This window comes from Plasmodium knowlesi (genome assembly GCF_000006355.2).
Source record: "Plasmodium knowlesi strain H genome assembly, chromosome: 1".
NCBI classification, from domain to species: Eukaryota; Apicomplexa; class Aconoidasida; order Haemosporida; family Plasmodiidae; genus Plasmodium; species Plasmodium knowlesi.
The window spans coordinates 202,833-221,083 of record NC_011902.2 but is presented as its reverse complement, the minus strand read 5'-3'; the positions used below and the strand labels follow the sequence as shown (position 1 = coordinate 221,083).

The 18,251-nt window shown below is 39.1% G+C and overlaps 4 protein-coding genes across 4 annotated transcripts; 3 read left to right on the top strand and 1 right to left on the bottom strand.

The window, feature by feature from the left end:
- Window positions 1-2,093: 2,093 nt before the first annotated feature.
- PKNH_0103500 (mRNA cap guanine-N7 methyltransferase, putative) lies at window positions 2,094-5,521 on the top strand (the record flags this gene model as incomplete). The annotated part of the gene is made up of 2 exons (XM_002257494.1): window positions 2,094-4,851; window positions 4,968-5,521. The coding sequence occupies 2 exons, from the start codon at window positions 2,094-2,096 to the stop codon at window positions 5,519-5,521; spliced, it is 3,312 nt and encodes a 1,103-aa protein (XP_002257530.1).
- A 1,403-nt stretch (window positions 5,522-6,924) lies between these two features.
- On the top strand, window positions 6,925-7,929 carry PKNH_0103400 (peptide chain release factor 2, putative; the record flags this gene model as incomplete). Its single annotated transcript, XM_002257493.1, has 1 exon — window positions 6,925-7,929. One exon carries the CDS (start codon window positions 6,925-6,927, stop codon window positions 7,927-7,929), a length of 1,005 nt encoding a protein of 334 aa, XP_002257529.1.
- Window positions 7,930-9,228: 1,299 nt separating this feature from the next.
- On the top strand, window positions 9,229-13,128 carry PKNH_0103300 (protein phosphatase PPM12, putative; the record flags this gene model as incomplete). Its single annotated transcript, XM_002257492.1, has 1 exon — window positions 9,229-13,128. One exon carries the CDS (start codon window positions 9,229-9,231, stop codon window positions 13,126-13,128), a length of 3,900 nt encoding a protein of 1,299 aa, XP_002257528.1.
- A 484-nt stretch (window positions 13,129-13,612) lies between these two features.
- PKNH_0103200 (phosphopantetheine adenylyltransferase, putative) lies at window positions 13,613-17,374 on the bottom strand (the record flags this gene model as incomplete). The annotated part of the gene is made up of 1 exon (XM_002257491.1): window positions 13,613-17,374. The coding sequence occupies one exon, from the start codon at window positions 17,372-17,374 to the stop codon at window positions 13,613-13,615; it is 3,762 nt and encodes a 1,253-aa protein (XP_002257527.1).
- Between the last annotated feature and the right edge of the window lie 877 nt (window positions 17,375-18,251).

The window sequence follows — 18,251 nt, the reverse complement described above, 5'->3', positions numbered from 1 at the left end:
TCCCACACAAACGTGGATTCGCACAGCGCACTTAGCCCTTCAGGGAAAGAAGTGGCCAACTAATTTTGCATCTTTAAATACATATATATATATGTATATATGTGAGCATGTATGAGGACACACTACTATAATTGCTTTTTCTGTTCCTTCCTAGGAGTGTCACTTTAGAGAGGGTCCAAATTGATTGCTAACATGTCTGCTCACAGTGGAGGGTAGGAAGTGGCCCCTGGTGGTGGGCTTCGTCCTTCGAACGGATGGGAGGGGAAAATTGCACCTTCGCGTTTCTTTGGAATACAGCGGAGCGACACAGGGGGAGGGGGCAGGACCATGAGTGTTTAAAAAGGTGAACATAAAATCGCCTAGAGGAATGACTGAACAGTAGCATCAACGCGTAACAGCATAAAGGCGCAACCTCATAACCGCGCAAACGGGTAAAAAAAGAAAAAAAAAAAAAAAAAAAAGAACAGACGAACGGACGAACGCAGGAAATAAATTAACAAATTGCGGAGTATTGCATTGCGATATTCACAACTAACATAAAACGCCCATCCCTTGGTTGCGTTTAAAAAGAAGGAAAAGTGGTAGCAAAAAAAAAAAAAAAAAAAAAAAAATTATGCCCATCAAAATATATTCATATGCAACCGTCTGGTAAATACTGTTGCTACTTGGTGCTTGGAATCCGTTCGTCTAATGCTAAATCGTTTGTCCTTGGTGCGGCCCCCCTTTCTTTATTTAGTCAGTTCGCTACTTCCTTATTTTTTTTATTTCTTGCGCCATTCATCGCTCTATCTTTTTGCTCGTTTAGCACTGCTTGTATCAGGCTACTCACAGCGGCAACTGGTTGGGGTGAATTATTCTGTCGGAGGGATGGTACACACACGCATGCGCGTAGTTAAGCACGTGCATATAGGGACACGTGTACTTGTTCGAATAGGCATGCAAGTCGTGGCTTTCTATTTCGGTGCAGGCAAATTTTTCTACGCCTTCCCCTGGAAGGAGAAATGATAATTTATTTAGACTCCACTTCCCGTATTGAATGTTTTTTTTTTTCTTTTTTCCTTTTACAGTATAAAAAAAAAAAAAAAAAAAAAAACTATTCTTTGGTAGAGCGAGGACTTATCCTTGTGTGCACGGACATGCTCGAGAAAATGGCTAAAATGTGTTGTGGGCATTCTTATTTCCATGTCTCTCTCGCCATATGACGAAGCGTTTTTTGGCGGATCCCCTGGCGCGTTCCTTTTGTATTTTTATAGCGGCTCCAAAAGAGGAATCGCGTGCCCGTGGCTGAAGATCAATGGACGACATGTCCTATTGTCCATGCCTTGCGAGTATACACATATTGTGCATAGGTAAATTATGTGCTAATTCCCTAGACGCCAACGCTCCCTCTGCAGTGTCATCCACCTAATGTCGTGTTGGCGCTCATTCCGAGTGTGCACGCTCAGTTAAGGATAATGTATAAGGGAAGTTTTTACGTAAAATCACCTTGTAGCGCCGTTTTCTTTTTTTTTTTTTTTTTTTTTTTTTTTTTTTTTGCGATTTTTGGTGCATTCTTTTTTTGGATCATTTTTTAAAGTAGAATTATGTCTCATGGGGGATCGCGCCTTATCACTGATGCAGGGGCATTACAACGATCAGAGGAGATATTACCCTTTCGGGTTCGCTTTATCTTTAATTGCTTTTCCCTCCCTGCTCTTCATTCATAATGAAAAAAAAAAAAAAAAAAAAAAAAAAAAAAAAAAAAAATCTATGGATGATGTATCGAGAAAATCCATCATGAGGGAAAGGCAACAGTAGTGACAAATTGTGCAGCACGTTTAAACATAATGGTGTGACCGAAGAGCGAGAAGGAAAAAAAAAAAAAAAAAAAAAAAAAAAAAAAAAAAAATGGGAGAACGAAAAATGAGAGAAATAAGTACAATTCTTTAAAGAATTAACCATACGTATAACTCTCCCCATAGTGGAACTAAAGCGGAATACTTCTGTGTAATGTATGCCGTGAGTATATTATATGTACAGCATTAGTTAGCACGTTTATCCGAAGGGACAGAATTTACGAAGACCTGCAATCGAAATTGACATGAGGAATAAATATGAAGAGTGAGAATTTAAGCGAAGATCCAAAAAATAACCCTGACGCGAACCAACATGGAGATACATTCACAAGCCAGGCAAACAACGTGAATGAGGTAAGCGCCACAGGCATGAAGGAGGAAGGTGAGAAGGATACATCAATTAGAGAAGAAAAAGGAAATTCAAAAAAAAGGGGAATAGAAGAAAATGGAGAAAATTATTATAGTCCGTCGTGTCCTTCTCATGTGAAGCGGAAAAAAGAATCGGGAGAAAATTCACAGGAACAGGGGGGAAAGCAGAAGAAAGGCCCCAGGGAAAACGGAAGAAGGGAGGGTGAACAGAAGGAAGGAGAATCAAGGGACAGTCGTAAAAACAAAAATGGAGAGAAAAAAATAATCATCGACAAGAATAATCTTTTCCACGAAATAAATATGTTGATAAAAAAAAAATTAAAAATTAATGATGCAATAAAAATTGATTTATTTTATAAAGACAATTGCACACAGATAAAACCCTACGCCATTTTTGACGAGTACAAATATGTTAATATAGAAAATAAAATAAACTTAGAGATTAGAAATTTCTTGAAGAGGAACTTACATAGTGACAGGAGCGATTTTCTGTCCATACACAGCAGCATGGTGGAGTTGCGAGGAAGCTTCAATGATGAATTAATAAATCTACCAATTCTTAATCAAATTATTCTCCAGAAAATTAGTAACAATAATTACAAGTACAAATTTAATATCGACACAGATGTGCTGAACTATATCTATGTGGATCTGTTCAAAATCCACAAAAGTAAATATAAGTTCAAAATTTTGGAAAAAAAATATGAACTGGAGGAGTGGTACTACTACGACACAAGGAAGGATCCACGCAAGGCGGGGGGCAGCCCTCACCTGATTGGAGAGATAGGTGCTGCAGAGGAAGGACATGAGTCGAAGATGGAAGCGGCAGATCAAAAGCGTGAGGAAGATAAAAACGATGACCAGACACGCCAGGAAAAAGCGAATCAGCAAAGTGAGTTGGAGGAAAACAGTACTTGCAGCGAATCGAACGAAAGTGACGCACTGATAAATTTGTATAACGAGGAAAAGAAGAAGGAGGAAATGCATTTGCTCAATGGAAAAATGAGGAAGAAAAAGAAAAAAAAAAGGAAGAAGGGGAAAAAAATTGTTGATAAGGATAAGGTGTACATGGAAAAGTTAAAAAAGCTAGTGGAAGAAGACAGCGATCATGAAGCTAATGCCACATCGAGTGAACACAACTCTACCGAATCGGATGATTCGTCTAATGACAGTAATCAAATTTTGTATAGGAGGAAAATCATATACTCGAGGGATGGTGACGGAACGATCATAAGTGCGTTTAAGGAGGTCGAAAGCGACACCGTCTGCGTCTATTACCCGAATAGTTCGTACAACCAGTGTCTGAATTTGAGTTCGTTTGAGCCACTGTTGGGGGGGGGAGTAACCTCGGGGGTCAACTCAAATGGGGCCATCTCCACCGATGGTGCGCACCGCCGTAAGTACGACATATATCAGCACAAAAATGGGCAAAGCAGCGTGGGAGTCAGCGGGGGGAGTCAGGCAGGAGAAGAACCCAACCTGCGGGCTCTGGATGAAGAGAACATCAAGATAAAAAAAAGATACGTGAGGGACATCTCAATTTACAACTTCTGCTGCGACGAAAAGTACAAGGGATGCAGCCTATTTCTACATGTGGCCAAAAATAAAAAATTGAAAAATGTGAAAATAGACTACAACATGGACTACTCCGATTTTTCCAACAATTTGGATATCATCAAAATGTATGAATTGAAGGGAGAGGGGTATTCAAATACCAAGGGTGAGGGAAATAGACGAAAAGATGTGGGAAAGCTGTTCGAGCTTGAAAAGGACTGGAAGGTGAATGTGGATATCTACGTGGACATTGAGAGGGTTGTACGCGAGTTTAAAAAACTGGAGGAGGGGAGGGAAGTTGGCGAGACTGCCCAGATTGCCCAGATTGCACAGATCGAGGACGCGAATGTCGGAGTGATTGCGGACCGGGACGGGTGTGGCGATCACAGTGATATGTTCGGCCAGAGGCAAGGCCGATCGAACAAGCTGGACTATGTGATATACAACTTTTACAAAAACTTTGAGTGCCTAATCAACTTGATGAACAAATTGAAGAACAACACCACCAAGTTCGATTATTTCTACCCGAAGATGATAGGAGATGTGAATGAAGAAATCAGGAAGCATTACGATAAGAAAAAAGTTATTTTGTTGAAAAAGTCCAACATCAAATATATCCGCATCTTTAACAATGAGGTGAAGAGAATAATGATCCTGTTTTTTGTGCCGTATGGCTCGAAAATCTTGGACCTTGCATGTGGCCATGGACAAGACATGCTCAAATACAACACGGTGAAAAATAAGGTCTATGTTGGGCTGGATATATCCAGGAAGGAAATCGAGTTGGCCAAGGAACGCTTAAGTCAGAATGATGTAAAAGGCTTGTGTAATCAAGACAACTTTTTATTTCTCCAAGGGGATATTTTAAATAATAAGTTTTTCCGAAAATGGAAAAATAAAAATATCACCTTTGACATAATTTCGATAAATTTGGCAATGCATTACGTGGTGTACAATGAGAAGTCATCTAAAAAATTTTTTAAGATTATCGAAAACTTTTTGGAGAGTGAAGGATTACTCTTGGCGACTACCATTTCGACCATCACGCTGACTGACTTTTTGATGAAGCGCTCCGTCACGGATGTAGTTAGCGGTTAGTGCACCAAGTGGTATAGAGGAGCCACAAGTTTCTGCATAGCAAGGCATTGCAGCTCCGTCTAAACGTTTCTGTTCACCACATGTTGCCTTTCTCCCCGCCCCCCCCTGCAGACTCCATTACGCTGACGCTCGAAAACGACCTGTTCACGATCCGCTTCGACCAGGAAAATCTTCTCAAAATTTTTAAGAATAAAATGTGTCTGGAAGAATTCGTAGAATTCGTCAACAGCAACAGCACAGTGTCTCAGGTGAAGTACGACTACTTTCACAATTTGATAAAAAATGCCCTGGAAAATACGTTGGGAATTAAATACTATTTTTACCTGTATGATACTATTGACGCGAACGAATTTGTCATTCCGCAGAAGTATTTAAAAGATAGGTTGCAAGAATTGAACATGGTTGAGCTATTCAACAACAGCGCCATCATGTTTCTTCATTACATAACCAACAACATGGAGACATACGAGAAGTACCAAAATATAAAATACTTTAACCTAATCAATAAAACAATCAATAAGTACATTTTTGACGATATTAAAATGAGGATTAATAAAATTCATGGCTATAATAGGGATTCCCAAATTTATTTTGATATTTGTTCCTTGTACCATGTGTATGTTTATAAAAAGAATTTCGATGCGTCCATATTGGGAGTGGTGTAGCGGTGCTTTAGTGAAGGCCCTTTTTTTTTTTTTTTTATGGCACCTTTTGTGGGGCCCTCATTCCGTTGACCCTTCTTTAATGGACTTTTATTTTATTTTATTATTTTTTTTTTTTTTTGTTGTGTCCATAAAATATGAACCCGTGGGGCTCATTTTTTGTTTTTCCAAATGGTTTGTGGGGTGTTACCGAAGGCATTCTTTGGGAAGCCCGTTCTCGGTTGGCTTCAGTCCAGCGTTCCCCAAAGTAGCCCACACCAAGATTACTTCCTCAGTAATCTTCCTCCGTTTATAAGTCCACCCGCGCATCGCCGTGCGAACATTCACCCTTCTCTTTTAAAAACTTTTTTTAATTAGTAAAGCGTTTTGAATGCTCCGTTTTGAACCCAATGGGAAAAATATGGATGTACAATCCCAGACGTTTGGCGTGTAACTTCCCGCTGTGCATCGCCAAGGTGGGGGATGAGAATGACAGAAAATGTGCGAGCATACATTATGGTACTATGTACCATTAAGAATGTAAGCAAAAATGACAAACGGGTAAACGACAAACGGGTGAACGACAAACGGGTGAACGACAAACGGGTGAACGACAAACGGGTGAACGACAAACGGGTGAACGACAAACGGGTGAACGACAAACGGGTGAACGACAAACGGGTGAACGACAAACGGGTGAACGACAAACGAGGCGATCATTTTTTTTGCACGTGGAACGCTGCATAGTATTGCGTACGATCGATTGCGTGAGAAAAATGACCGCCCCGTTTGTGAATTTCTTAATATAGTGCTCAATGGTTCAGGTATAAAATAAAATATAGTAAAATAAATATAAAGATAAAAATGAAGATAAATATATAACCCTTTTCGTACTTTAGGGGCCATTCCACATTCCTTGCTTCCCCCCGGTTGGCTCCTTTTATAAACGACTTTAAGCCATCAAAAGTTGCGTCGAGGTGGATTCGCCAGTTCGCCGTGTGGAAAGGGAGAACTTCCCACTGGAAAAAGGTCTGCAAAAAAAAAAAAAGTGAACACCAAAGTAGGGTGAATAACGCGAAGGTGCTGAATCGACAACCTAACGGAACCTGAAAAATACATGGTGTGCCATCCTCCCGGAGGAAACACCTACAGGGATTGAACAAAGGGGATGCGGCGAAATTAAAGAAAAATAGTTTTCCATGTTTCTCCTTAGAATGTAACCAAATCGATATGATAGGAATTTGAAGGGTGCTCTGATACGAAGCATGAAACGGTCCACTGAGCAGGCACTTGTGGAGGTCGTCGTGATGCAGACTGCCTCCATGCAGATGACTCCCTGATCGCACAACAATAACCGGAGCACATATAAAAAGAAAAAAGAAGCAGAAGAAGAAAAAAAAAAAAAAAAGTAGAGGTATGGGGAAAATATGAATATCAATGACAACTTAATATTTCTCCTCGTCCTTGTAGCCATGTCTATTACCATTAATTGCAGACGCATTACAAGTGCTGGGAGATATTCTTTTTTGTGCAAAAGTGTCAAGCGGGTTAGCAAGAAATGTTTAAGTTCTTACATCAGAAAGGATGTGGAAAATTATTCTAAATATTTTAAAAACTCCTGTTCACTGATACTGTCTTCAGGGACAGGGGGAACAGAGGCGTGTGATTTCTGCAGCATGTTATACAATATGTACATGAAGTACTTATCAAAATTGAAAAACAAGAAGAATATTAAATACGAAGTGATGGATTTAAGCAAAAACGAAGTAGGAATAAAAAAAGTGGAAATAAAAATCGATGGAGAATATAGCTTTTACAATTTCGTATCAGAGAAGGGGATTCACAGAATGGTTCGCAATTCCCCATTCAATGCACAAAATAAAAAGATGACATCCTTCGTAAAGGTCGATGTGATCCCCACACTAAGTTACAACGATACCAATGTCATAAATTTTTTAAACATTGCAGAAAGTAGTTCTACCCCCGTGAAAAAAACCCTGAACAGTCGAAATATTAACGTGAATGAAATTCCACTCAACAAGAGCGATTTGGTTATTCAGACCATGCGGTCAGGAGGAAAGGGAGGACAAAATGTTAATAAAGTTGAAACAGCCGTGAGGATTTTGCATAAACCAACAAACATTTCAGTGAAGGTATCAAGTGAGAGATCACAGATTCTTAATAAACGAATTGCATTAAAGACGATATATGAAAAGCTCCTATACTTACAACTGGAGGCATTGAAGAACAAAAAATATGAATTCTCAAATAAAAGTTTAACACATTTTGGAGAACAAATTAGGAATTATATTTTGTATGGTAATAAAATGATAAAGGACACACGGACGAATGTCTTCTCGACCGATGTCGATAGGGTATTATCTCAGGGTGAAATTGAGTTGTTCGTAGATGCTTATAAGAAGTATCTTTGAAAGGGGGAAATGGGGTGTGAATAAATGGAACCCTGCTGGGGCTTACGTCAGAGGGAGGAATGAATCTTTGGAAAAAATAATTTGTTCCAACGTGAGGGGGAGGAAGCGAATGTGGAAAGGAAGCACGTATATGTGAACACTCCCATGGGCATGTGTACTGAAGACGGAAAACTATTCTATAATTTCTAAGCATATTGAGGGTTCCTTTGCCAATTGGGGGCTTCTTCCACTGAGAACATATTGTATAACAACAGAAGATTCCTCTTTGTTCTCCCTGTTCGTTAACTATAGTGTACAATACTGCAAGTAGGTCGGGAGTAATTGTTTTTCTAAGGGCAGCTCTATGTGGAAAGGAAAAGAGGAGAGTCTCCAGAATGGAAAATTAAAAAACGGGTGTAAAAGAAGGGAGGAAAAAATGGTTAATATTGATTGCATGGTTGCACATAAACTTTTCCCCTCCATATTCGTCTCATTCTTTACAATTTTTTTTCGTTTTTCCCTTTTTTTCTGCTGTTTTTTTTTTCTCTTTCCCTATTCGTTCGGCGCTCTCTTGCAATGCATGCAAAGTGGTCACCTACACCCTTTTCGATATGATGTGAGGTGTAAAATACGCAAACAACAGTTAATAGGGGAGGAGGAAAATCTTCCATTCGTCTGCTTTATTTCCCACGTTTGTTTCTCTCCGTTGGAGCAATTTTTTCCGATCGACAATTTCGGCGCTTTGGCAGTGCTCCAGGAAATTGTCATATATATGTATGTGCATGTACATTTATATATATATATTTTTTTTTTTTTTTTTTTTTTTTGTTTTTTGTTCTTTTTTTTCTTCCCCATTTAAACTGTTTTTAAAAATATGTGAATGTCCTTTAATTTTACGCAGAATAAATGTGCCAGTAGTTGAGCAGTTTTACACATCCCCCTGGATTGCCGCAAGTGTGAACTTCCCGAGCGCCAGTGTGTAGTTAAAACGTGTTTGGAAAATAAGTTGACACATGGGAAAGGCGTAACGCAGCGAATGGTCCTACGGAGATTCCTCCCTTGATTAGTGACCCCCTTATCCTTAGCTGCTTCACGCGCAAATGTGCATGTATTAATGGGTGTATAGCCAAAGGTATTAATACACACCAACTGGAGTAATCTACCTCCCTCCCACGCATCCCCTTTTAGAGGGAAAACACTCCACGGTGTAGAAGTGGTATGCACACAAGTGTTCGCCGCTACCTCCGCCTGATTACACTGTGTTTAAAATAACATTCCGATTTCTTAACTTCCACATGAGTACAATATGAAACGAACAAAATGCAGAAGCTCCTGAGCAAATGTTTAAGTGGAAGCAACTCGGATAATGAAGGTATGGGGGATGAAGGACTTTTAAAAACATGTAAAATTGTAATAGGCTTGGGAGACAACCTAGACGAGATAAACTGTATGAACGTTGAACAGATAGACAATGATTTCTTGTGTGGGTTTGAACATTACGCGAAGAAGAACTCCACAGAAGCCTTACGAATGAGTGGATCGAATGGAAGCACACGAACATATATATCAAACTTGAATGAGTACTGTGAGAACCATTTTAATGAAATGTTTAATATTGAATATGTAGATTTTCCGTTATCATTTTACCAAGTCATTTTTTTAAATTTCTTCAGCTCTTTCACTGAAAAGGAGGGGAGAAGGAAAAAAGAAAAAATGTCATGGGAAGATAACATATACGTAATGAACAGATTTTACCAAAAAATGAAAAAACAAAAGTACATCCTGCTTCATAGAGCTAATTCAATTCCTCATAAAAAAAAGAAAAAAAAAAATGTGAATTATCAAAATGGGGATGCGTTTTTTTGTACTGACAACATGATAGCCATAGCAGATGGAGTTTCTTCCATTAAAAATAGTGGAATAAATGTAGGCAATTTTTCAAATGAGCTTTTGAAAAAATGCTTAAATTTGTATCTACACCGGTGTGTGAACAGTGCTTTATTTGAGGAGCAAAATCGGGTCGTCTTTGATCAATACAGCATCAAACATAGGGAAGAGGAAGTGCTCAAGCCAGTTGTATGTAGAAGCGCGTGCTCGTCTAACTTTTTGGGAGCATCCACACTATTGCTCTCATCTATGGAGAAGGAAAGGTTGCATATTTGCACAATTGGAGATTGCCAAATGTTGATACTACGACTTAGGAAGAGTATCTTTCCAGATAAACGCATCCGGGCGGTGCAGAGCAACATGGGAGCCAATCAATTTTTGGGAAATTCTTACAAACGGGAAAGTGCTTTTGCGGACACGCTGCAAGATGGCACTTATGCAGATATGTGTAATGACCCCCCTGATGAGGAAACCGTTGGGGACCCATTGAATGCGACTGATCAGGGTTTTAAATCGAAGAGGTACAAGTCGCCAAAGGGACCCGCTCTTAGTTCATCCCATGTGAGTAGTAGCAAAAAAGTTGCTCTTGATCACACCGCACAGGAAGGCAAATTCAAGCTAAAAGGATTGTATGAAGAGAGGAAGGAGCTTTACAGAAAAGAACTCTTTAAAGAGGAAATCGGAGATAAAGGTGCTTCGGGAGATTGTAAGTCTATCACATTATACATGGAAGAGGAGCTAACTGCAGATATGTGTGAACAGTTTGAAGCGTACTTGGCTGATAAGAATTACAAAATAGGAAAATTAACCTTTGTGGTGAAGGAGGAAGAGGACTGTCCCCATGGAACTACATTCCCTGACCCCATTACAGGGAGTTATTCTAATACGAAGACAGGGTGCCCCCTAGGCGAGAAATATTCTCACACCACAGAGAATGACTGGTACGAAAATGAAAACCAACCACTTTCAACCGTGAATACTATGGATGAAAGTGGGTATAGAAATTTATTGCGTTTTTTTGACATGGATCGGACGGACATTTCGGCCTTAGACAAAGGGGGGGAGGATTATCTAAAGTATGTTGAGGAAAAATCTACTGATGGGAATTACCAACCTGAAATAGGAACGGTCATGAACAGAAGCTGGAGTGGGGAAAACAGCCAAAAGTGTGTCCAGGTTAACCAATTTAATAATTATCGATTTAGGTGCTTTGACACGGATAAGAAACACTTCGATATAATTTACAAGTCAAAAGTGCAGCAACATTATTTTAACTGTCCTTTCCAAATAACATTCATGCCTTCTACTCTGGGAGGTCAAGTGGATAAGGAAGCATCCAATAGGGGAAGGAGAAGTGTAGGCACAAGGGGATCAGACGCAAACAGGTTGAGCCAACCCAGTAAGATTAAAATGAGCACATATAACGACATAATTTCAAAGTGCATCCGATATTGTGAATACGCCACCATTGACGTAAAAAATAATGACATTATAATAAGTGGAAGTGATGGATTGTTCGACAATCTATACGACGATGACATTATGAAAATTTTGTTCAATAATTTCTACACAGTTAAGTGTAACGAATTTGTCCAACTAAAAGAGATCTATAATTTTTATGATGATTGTAGCAGTGTATTACGCAAGGTGAAGGACAACACTTTGGGAGAATGGAAAAAGGGGAAGAAATCGGAACGCACATTTTCTGGTGCGATAAATCAGGCTTCTGATGTGGATGTTAATGCAGAAGACGGGGAAGAGCTCAAATGGAAAGGTAAACCGAATTCGGTGGATGGTGAGTCATCCGATACTCAACATTCTGAGGAAGACAACCATTCACTTTTATCTCTTGAAGAGGGGGATAATAAAGGCAAGAACGAAATGAAGGGGGAGGTGCACAAATTGGAGGTCATCCCAGATGGGGAGGAAGAAGCGGAAAATGGGGACCTGTTGTCAGGAAATATCAATTCGTTTGATTACACAGGTGGACGACGAAATAAGACAAACGGCAGTGAGAACAACTTGGATGAAGAAAAGAAGAAAGAGAAGGAACGAAAATACTTCTTAAGCAAAAAGCATAGGAGCAACATAAGCACGGCCATGCTACGGTTGAAATTTCCTTCTAAATTAAAGAGCATGTTTTCGATGAATGCGAAGGAAAGGAGAAGGGAAAAGGTAAGGGAGAAAAGCGACAGGGGAGAAAAAGGCGAATCGGAACGAAGAAAAGATCTCCCAAAGGCGGACAAAAGTCGGAACGAAGAACAACACCATGGAGAGGGGCCAAAACGAAATTTACATGAAGCTAAAAAGGGTGCACGTAACTTGTTCGCCCAGAAAAAAAAAATTGATTACGGTAAAAATGACAACAGTTATTCTGAACATTCCCGTGGGTCATTAAATAGAAAGAACCTCAATATTGGAGCGCATTTAAAAAAGAATGACCATTTGGGGAATCCCTCTGAAAGAGACACAGATTCAGATGACCTCACGTTGGACAATGAGGGTAACTCGAAAGTGGCTTCCAATTCCAATGCGCAGGGAAAAGCACATGGGCCCGGGGGGGTATGTAATTTCGCTAAGCCTAGGGTTGAGGATTGTGGAGTTACCAACGGGTCGACTGACTGGCCTGGAAATGTACTCCAGCGGGGGGCGCGCCAAAGGACAACGGAAATAATCGCAAACGATCGGGTATGTCCATTGAGGAGGGAAAAAACGAACGACACGGATAAGTGGATAATGGAACAGAATACGCTTCCTGGTAATTCAGAGCACGATAGTTATCGTACAAGCGGTATAAAAAGTGGAGGAGAAAAGAAAAAAAAAAAAATTATTGTCCAAAGAAAAATAAACTGTGGCACTTTTCCATACGAGCCAACCGATCTTGTCCTCTTCGACGAAAGTAACAACATTTACTTAAACATGAAGAAGGCGTGTGATGAGATTGTGCAGTTGTCCAGCATTTTAGCCAACCAAGAGGTGAACAAAACTTTGCTAAGGAAGAGAAGGAAGAATTACAACGCACAGCGTGAAAATATGAATGGTAAAGGAAAAGAAAGTTCTCCTCACAATGCACACATGTATAATCCGTTGGACAAAATTAAAAACGATAAGCACCCTTCCAAGGAGTCCCCTTCATCCATCTATGAAAAGGAAACGCACTTGTTTGATAAAGTTAACTACGATGATATACAATCAAACAAGTCCAGCGATAAAATAATTTTAACGCCAATATCAGAGTTCATCTTTGATAAATATAAGAAATATTTTAATATGGGGAAGCCGGACGATATAACTGTCGTACTTTCGTTGGTGAAGGAGAACAAATACTGTTAGCGGGAAAATAAAAAAAGACATTTTTTCTTTTTCCCACACATTTGTTTGGGTAACCTTTCATCCCTCCTTGTTTTGTCTGCTTCGTTGCATTTTCATGTTTTTGTGTGTTTTTTTCCCATGTGCTATGTGCTGCACGCGAAAAAATGAACTTTTTAAAAAAGTGGCATATTTGCAAAAGTGGCGAAATGGTCCCGCAAGCATCCGCATCGGTGCACACAAAATTACATTTGTGTAAAATGAAGAAGGCTTAGAGGGAGTTATATCAACAAAACAAGGTTAGAACACTTAAAAAAGGGAAAGAGGATGGACAAAGAGAGATCAAGTGTGTTAATCAAAACATTGCGGGTTGCATTCCAACAATTAAAAGAAAAAAAAAAAAAACTAAAAATGGAGAGGCAAAACGTGTGGATAAAAATGGACGCAATGAATGGGATAAGAACCCCTCCCCGCGGGACACGGAAAATGCTTTCCACATGCAGATGAATCAAGCATCATCCAAATACAAATAATTGAGTGAGGCGAAGAAGGGGTAGTAATAATTTTCGTGTGTTAAAATGTTTTGAAAAATTGTGTTATAAAATGTTAGCACGCTCAAATGGTTGGCAATTTGGGAGGTCTCTCCAGGTGTACCCCCTTTGGTACATCCCCAATTTCTTATCTTGATGTGAAAGGGTGTGTCTACAAAGGTGGCCTCTCCCTTTTTAAAATCGTACTTCCGTTCAAAGTCTAAGTGGTAGTTATTAACTGGAGATAAATTCATAACTAAGTATCTGTGAATAAGCGAATACCTTTTCTGGTAGAGGACGTACGGGTCAAAGGAACTTTCCCTTCTTTTTGGTTTTAATTCCCACTTCCCTTTAAGAAAACTATTTACGACCATTTCAATGTGCTTCTCAAACTGCACCAAAAAGAGGAATAACAGATTATCAATTTTTTTATATTTTGTGGGGGTACCTTTAACACATTCGTCTATGCTCACGTTCTTTATGGAGTAGAAGGAGAAAAAAGAGATGAAGTAGCTGTCCAGATATTTATATATCAGCGCCTTTCGGAAGAGGAAAATATCGTCTCCCTTATTTATATGTATTTGCATTAACGATGTGTACCTCTCATTGTGGCAGCTCTTGCTATCTGTGTTTTTTCCCTTGACGTAATTCTCTATTTCTTTATTACTCATTTTGTTTATCCAAATGGTGGCGTTTTCTTCACTCCTAATTTTTATTTTATACAAATTGTTCAGAATTATAGGTTCCCTTTTTAATGATGGAACGTGATAAACTTCGTTTTGTCTTATCCTCACGTGCGTATCTCCTCCTGGCTTGTCCACACTCGCCCGCACGCTGCGATCGTTGTCCCCGCTTCGCAACTTTTGCCGACAGTGTGACTCACCTGGGTTGTATGTACTACAAGCACGAGGCACACTCTTAACTTCTGGTATGTCACTACACGGCATACTCTCTCCGACCGTTGCCACGCAAGAGGAATCCGCCGCTTGCGCAATTTCAGGGTTTTGACGCAGTAGATGGTTCCTCATTTTGAACCTCCTGGTTAATGCACGGTTGAATAGGGTGTACGGTGTGACGATGGGACCCCTTCTGTGTAGCCCTCTGTCCTTCGAATAGTTGTAAAAGTATACAGTGTAATTATTTTTGCTTAATGAAGAATTACCACGGGCTAGCTTTTCGGACAGTTCTTCTTCATCCCCATGTGGGTTGTCTTTTTTGTTCAATTTGTTTGTATCACTGCGCGTTGACACAGAGGGATGAAAATATCGCTCCTTTGGATTCAGCATTTTTTGCGCTGCATCCCCTAAATGGGCAGACTTCCTGCATTTTGAAGATTTCCGAACATGTGCCGGCTTTTGCCTCTTTACCCTTGGCAGAATTTCCGAATGGTAAAACTTGCACAGCACGGAAAGGGATATCATTGAAAGGATCCATACGAGAACCTGGTTGAGTACTTCCTCCTGGAGGGGCTCTTCCACCCTGGTCAGGTAAATTCGCAATGCGTTGTCATCACACGGGTGAAACATGCTTATTCTCTGCTGTACCTTCTTGTGGTTGGTTCGGAAGTTTTGATTTATTAACATCTCCTTCTTTTTTACTAACAGAAAAATCATGTTATTGTAAAAAAAGAAAGAGAGCGCGATGGATATTTTGAGAAAAAGTTGAATTTTATCATTCGACCGATTTTCTAGATCGGTAAAATGGTTGACGAAAAAAGACAACAGAACGAACAAGTTTCTGAAAAAATCGTTAACAATAAAATGATCTATTTTTTTGCCACTTTTATGGCCACTCTTTTTGCAACTCTCGTGCTTCTCCCATTTGGTTCTTTCTCCTTTGGAAAAGTAATTTTTCACCTTATTTATGTAGAGCTTTTTAAAAGGGGTCCTGCCATTTTTGTGCAAAAAAATATCGGCGTACATCTGTATCAGGAAGTGGTCAATGTGAAAGAATAAGCAAGCGTCTACAAAGTGTTTTAGCAATTTTGCAAATTTTTTTTTTTTTAAAAATGTATTTTCCTCCCTGATTAATGTCGAGCTGATTTTCTCTCCATCCCCTAAATTGATTGTGTCAAAAATATTCAAACATGTTCTTGGCTTTTCCAAATGGGTGCTCACTCCGCTTGGTTCTACGTTGATATGTTTGCAGCTTGGACATTCCAGGTTGGTGGTTCTTCCTGTCCTTGGCCTCTTATTTGAATGTGCACTTTCCTTTTCCTTTTGTAATTTTCTTTTGTTTACCAAAATATATCCATTGGCCTCAGATTCCTTGGACATTGTTAAGCAATACAAATCGTTAATATCTACTGCGAAGGAAAAGGGATCATGTATTCTCTTCAACACGATAATTTTGTTGTCCTTCTTTTTGTATCCCTTTGTTTTTACAATGCCGAGGTGAAAAAGTAAATATTTTTCAATTTTCTTTTTCATTTCATTTGTACTGAAATGGTCTACCGCCTGATCCATTTTTTCCTTACACTGTGTTGCGCCTCTTTTCGTACTCCTACGGGAGAGGTATTTTTGTAAGTCTCTCCTTTCTGTTGTCCAAGTATTCACAGGCGTGCCTTTCATATGATAAGGGGTGGACACTTGGCATTTATTATACCCCGCTTGGTGATGCTCCCGCAATAACTCATTTTTCTGATTAATCATAATTTGAAATAAAATTTTATGAGAATTTTTTATCTTTATAAATGGCATGACATGCTCAAAATTGAGAAAGAAAAAATCAACGTGGTAGACATTTTTTATTAAAAAGAGAATATCCGATATGTTGTAAATCCGTAACTTCAAGTCGTCAATTTCTTGTGCATATTTTTTGTTATAGATATTTTTATTATTGTATAATCCGACATAGTAAAATTTTTTTGTTAGAAGAATGGAGTAAAAAAGAAGTAGTATATGCCCGAAATGTATCTTGTCGAAGGTTCCTGCGAAGAGGCCTATATCGCTTGTGTGCAAGCTTTTCCCTATAGCCCTTTTTATTTTTTCTTTCTCTATCTTTATGCCTTTTTTCCGCTGCCTTTTTGTAGTATTGGCACCTGTGCGCTGGAATTTATTAGCATTGGGGTGTAGTTCTCCTTTTGGCAAATTCTCCCCATTTTGCCCCCCCCGTGTGCATATTTTTACAACGTCCCGACCGTACATTCTCTCATATGGAAGGGTTAAGGCCCTATTGGGACCGTTCATCACTACGACAGGACAGTAGAAGCGCCTCAATCGGCGCGCATCTTTCCTAGACAGAAACTCCTCATAATAATTCATAAAGCAAAAGTTTTGGTGATAGACAAAGGAGTAAAGCTTGTGCAAATCTGACACGGGTAAGACTACACGTACAGATGACTCTAACTTCGCATCGTAAATCCTCTCCACAATGTACTTTAAATAATAGAAGGTAGACAATTTAAGTATACATTTGGAGCTAACAAATTTGACAAATAAATAAATATTTTTAACTCTGCTTTTTATTCTGGTAATATATTTAATTAGCCATTTTATGTTCAGTTGAACCCTTTTGAAAAGTTTATTTTCTGTGGCTCGTCTTAAGTTGGCGTTGTTACTGACTAGGCTAAGATTGCAATTTTTGAAGGGTTTATAAAGATAAGCGCTAACATTGAAATTGTGCAAATGCTTCTTTCTTTCTTGCCAGTCGACTTTCCTTCCGCGCCTTTTGGTATACGTAACAAAATTGTAATCTTCAAATATTAGGAATCCATTTTCGTATGATGCATTTTTCCCCATTTTTGATGAACATATGTCAGTGCACACCCATGCTCATATAATGGTATGCATAGGTAACATTGAAAAGGGGGGGGGTTCAACTACACAGTCTTATTTTTGAGAGCAGCTAACATGTACTTATATACTTGTGTGCTTATTTATTTATATATACATCTCATACATCGAGGAGTGAGAGTGTAGAAGCTTTTTTCTATATACAGGGGAGTTCTCATGCCAGGGCGACGAACATCGGCTTTTCTGAATTTTTTTCTCGAATACCTTCCAAGTGATAGAGTTTTGTGTTTATCTCTGTTTCACATGATTCTTCGACTATTTTTTTCGGTAACATTTTAAATTTTAAGCGCAATTTTGATTATAATACTGAGTATATTGGGGGTCGCAATTATTATTTTTCTTTTTTTCTTTGTTTGCATGTTTGCTTGCTTTTTTTTTTTTTTTTTTTTTTGGAGGATTACATGTTGAAGTTGAGAAGATAAACAGAGCACGTTCTGATGGAAGGGGAAGAGGGGCAAAAGGAACTGTGCGAGATTACATCATACTTTCCGGCAACATCGTAAGAAATTATTCACAACTTGGTGGACACATCTGTGAGTGACATACATGAATATGTTCAGCCTACGAGTCATACGCGCGGCAATACTCTACTGCGTTTTTACACTTTTTTTTTTTTTTTTTTTTTGCAGTAGGATTAAAAATTTGCGAGGGAGTAAAAAAGAAAAATGCACAATAGGAATGATGGAAAACGCTTTTATCATCCTTTGAATTTGTAAAATATGCGAATTTTTCGCGAGGAACAACAATTTTTATTAACCTTCCTGTTAGCGGGCAGACATATTCTCGGGATTATCCGCACCAACTTTGTAGCTGTCCATCGTTT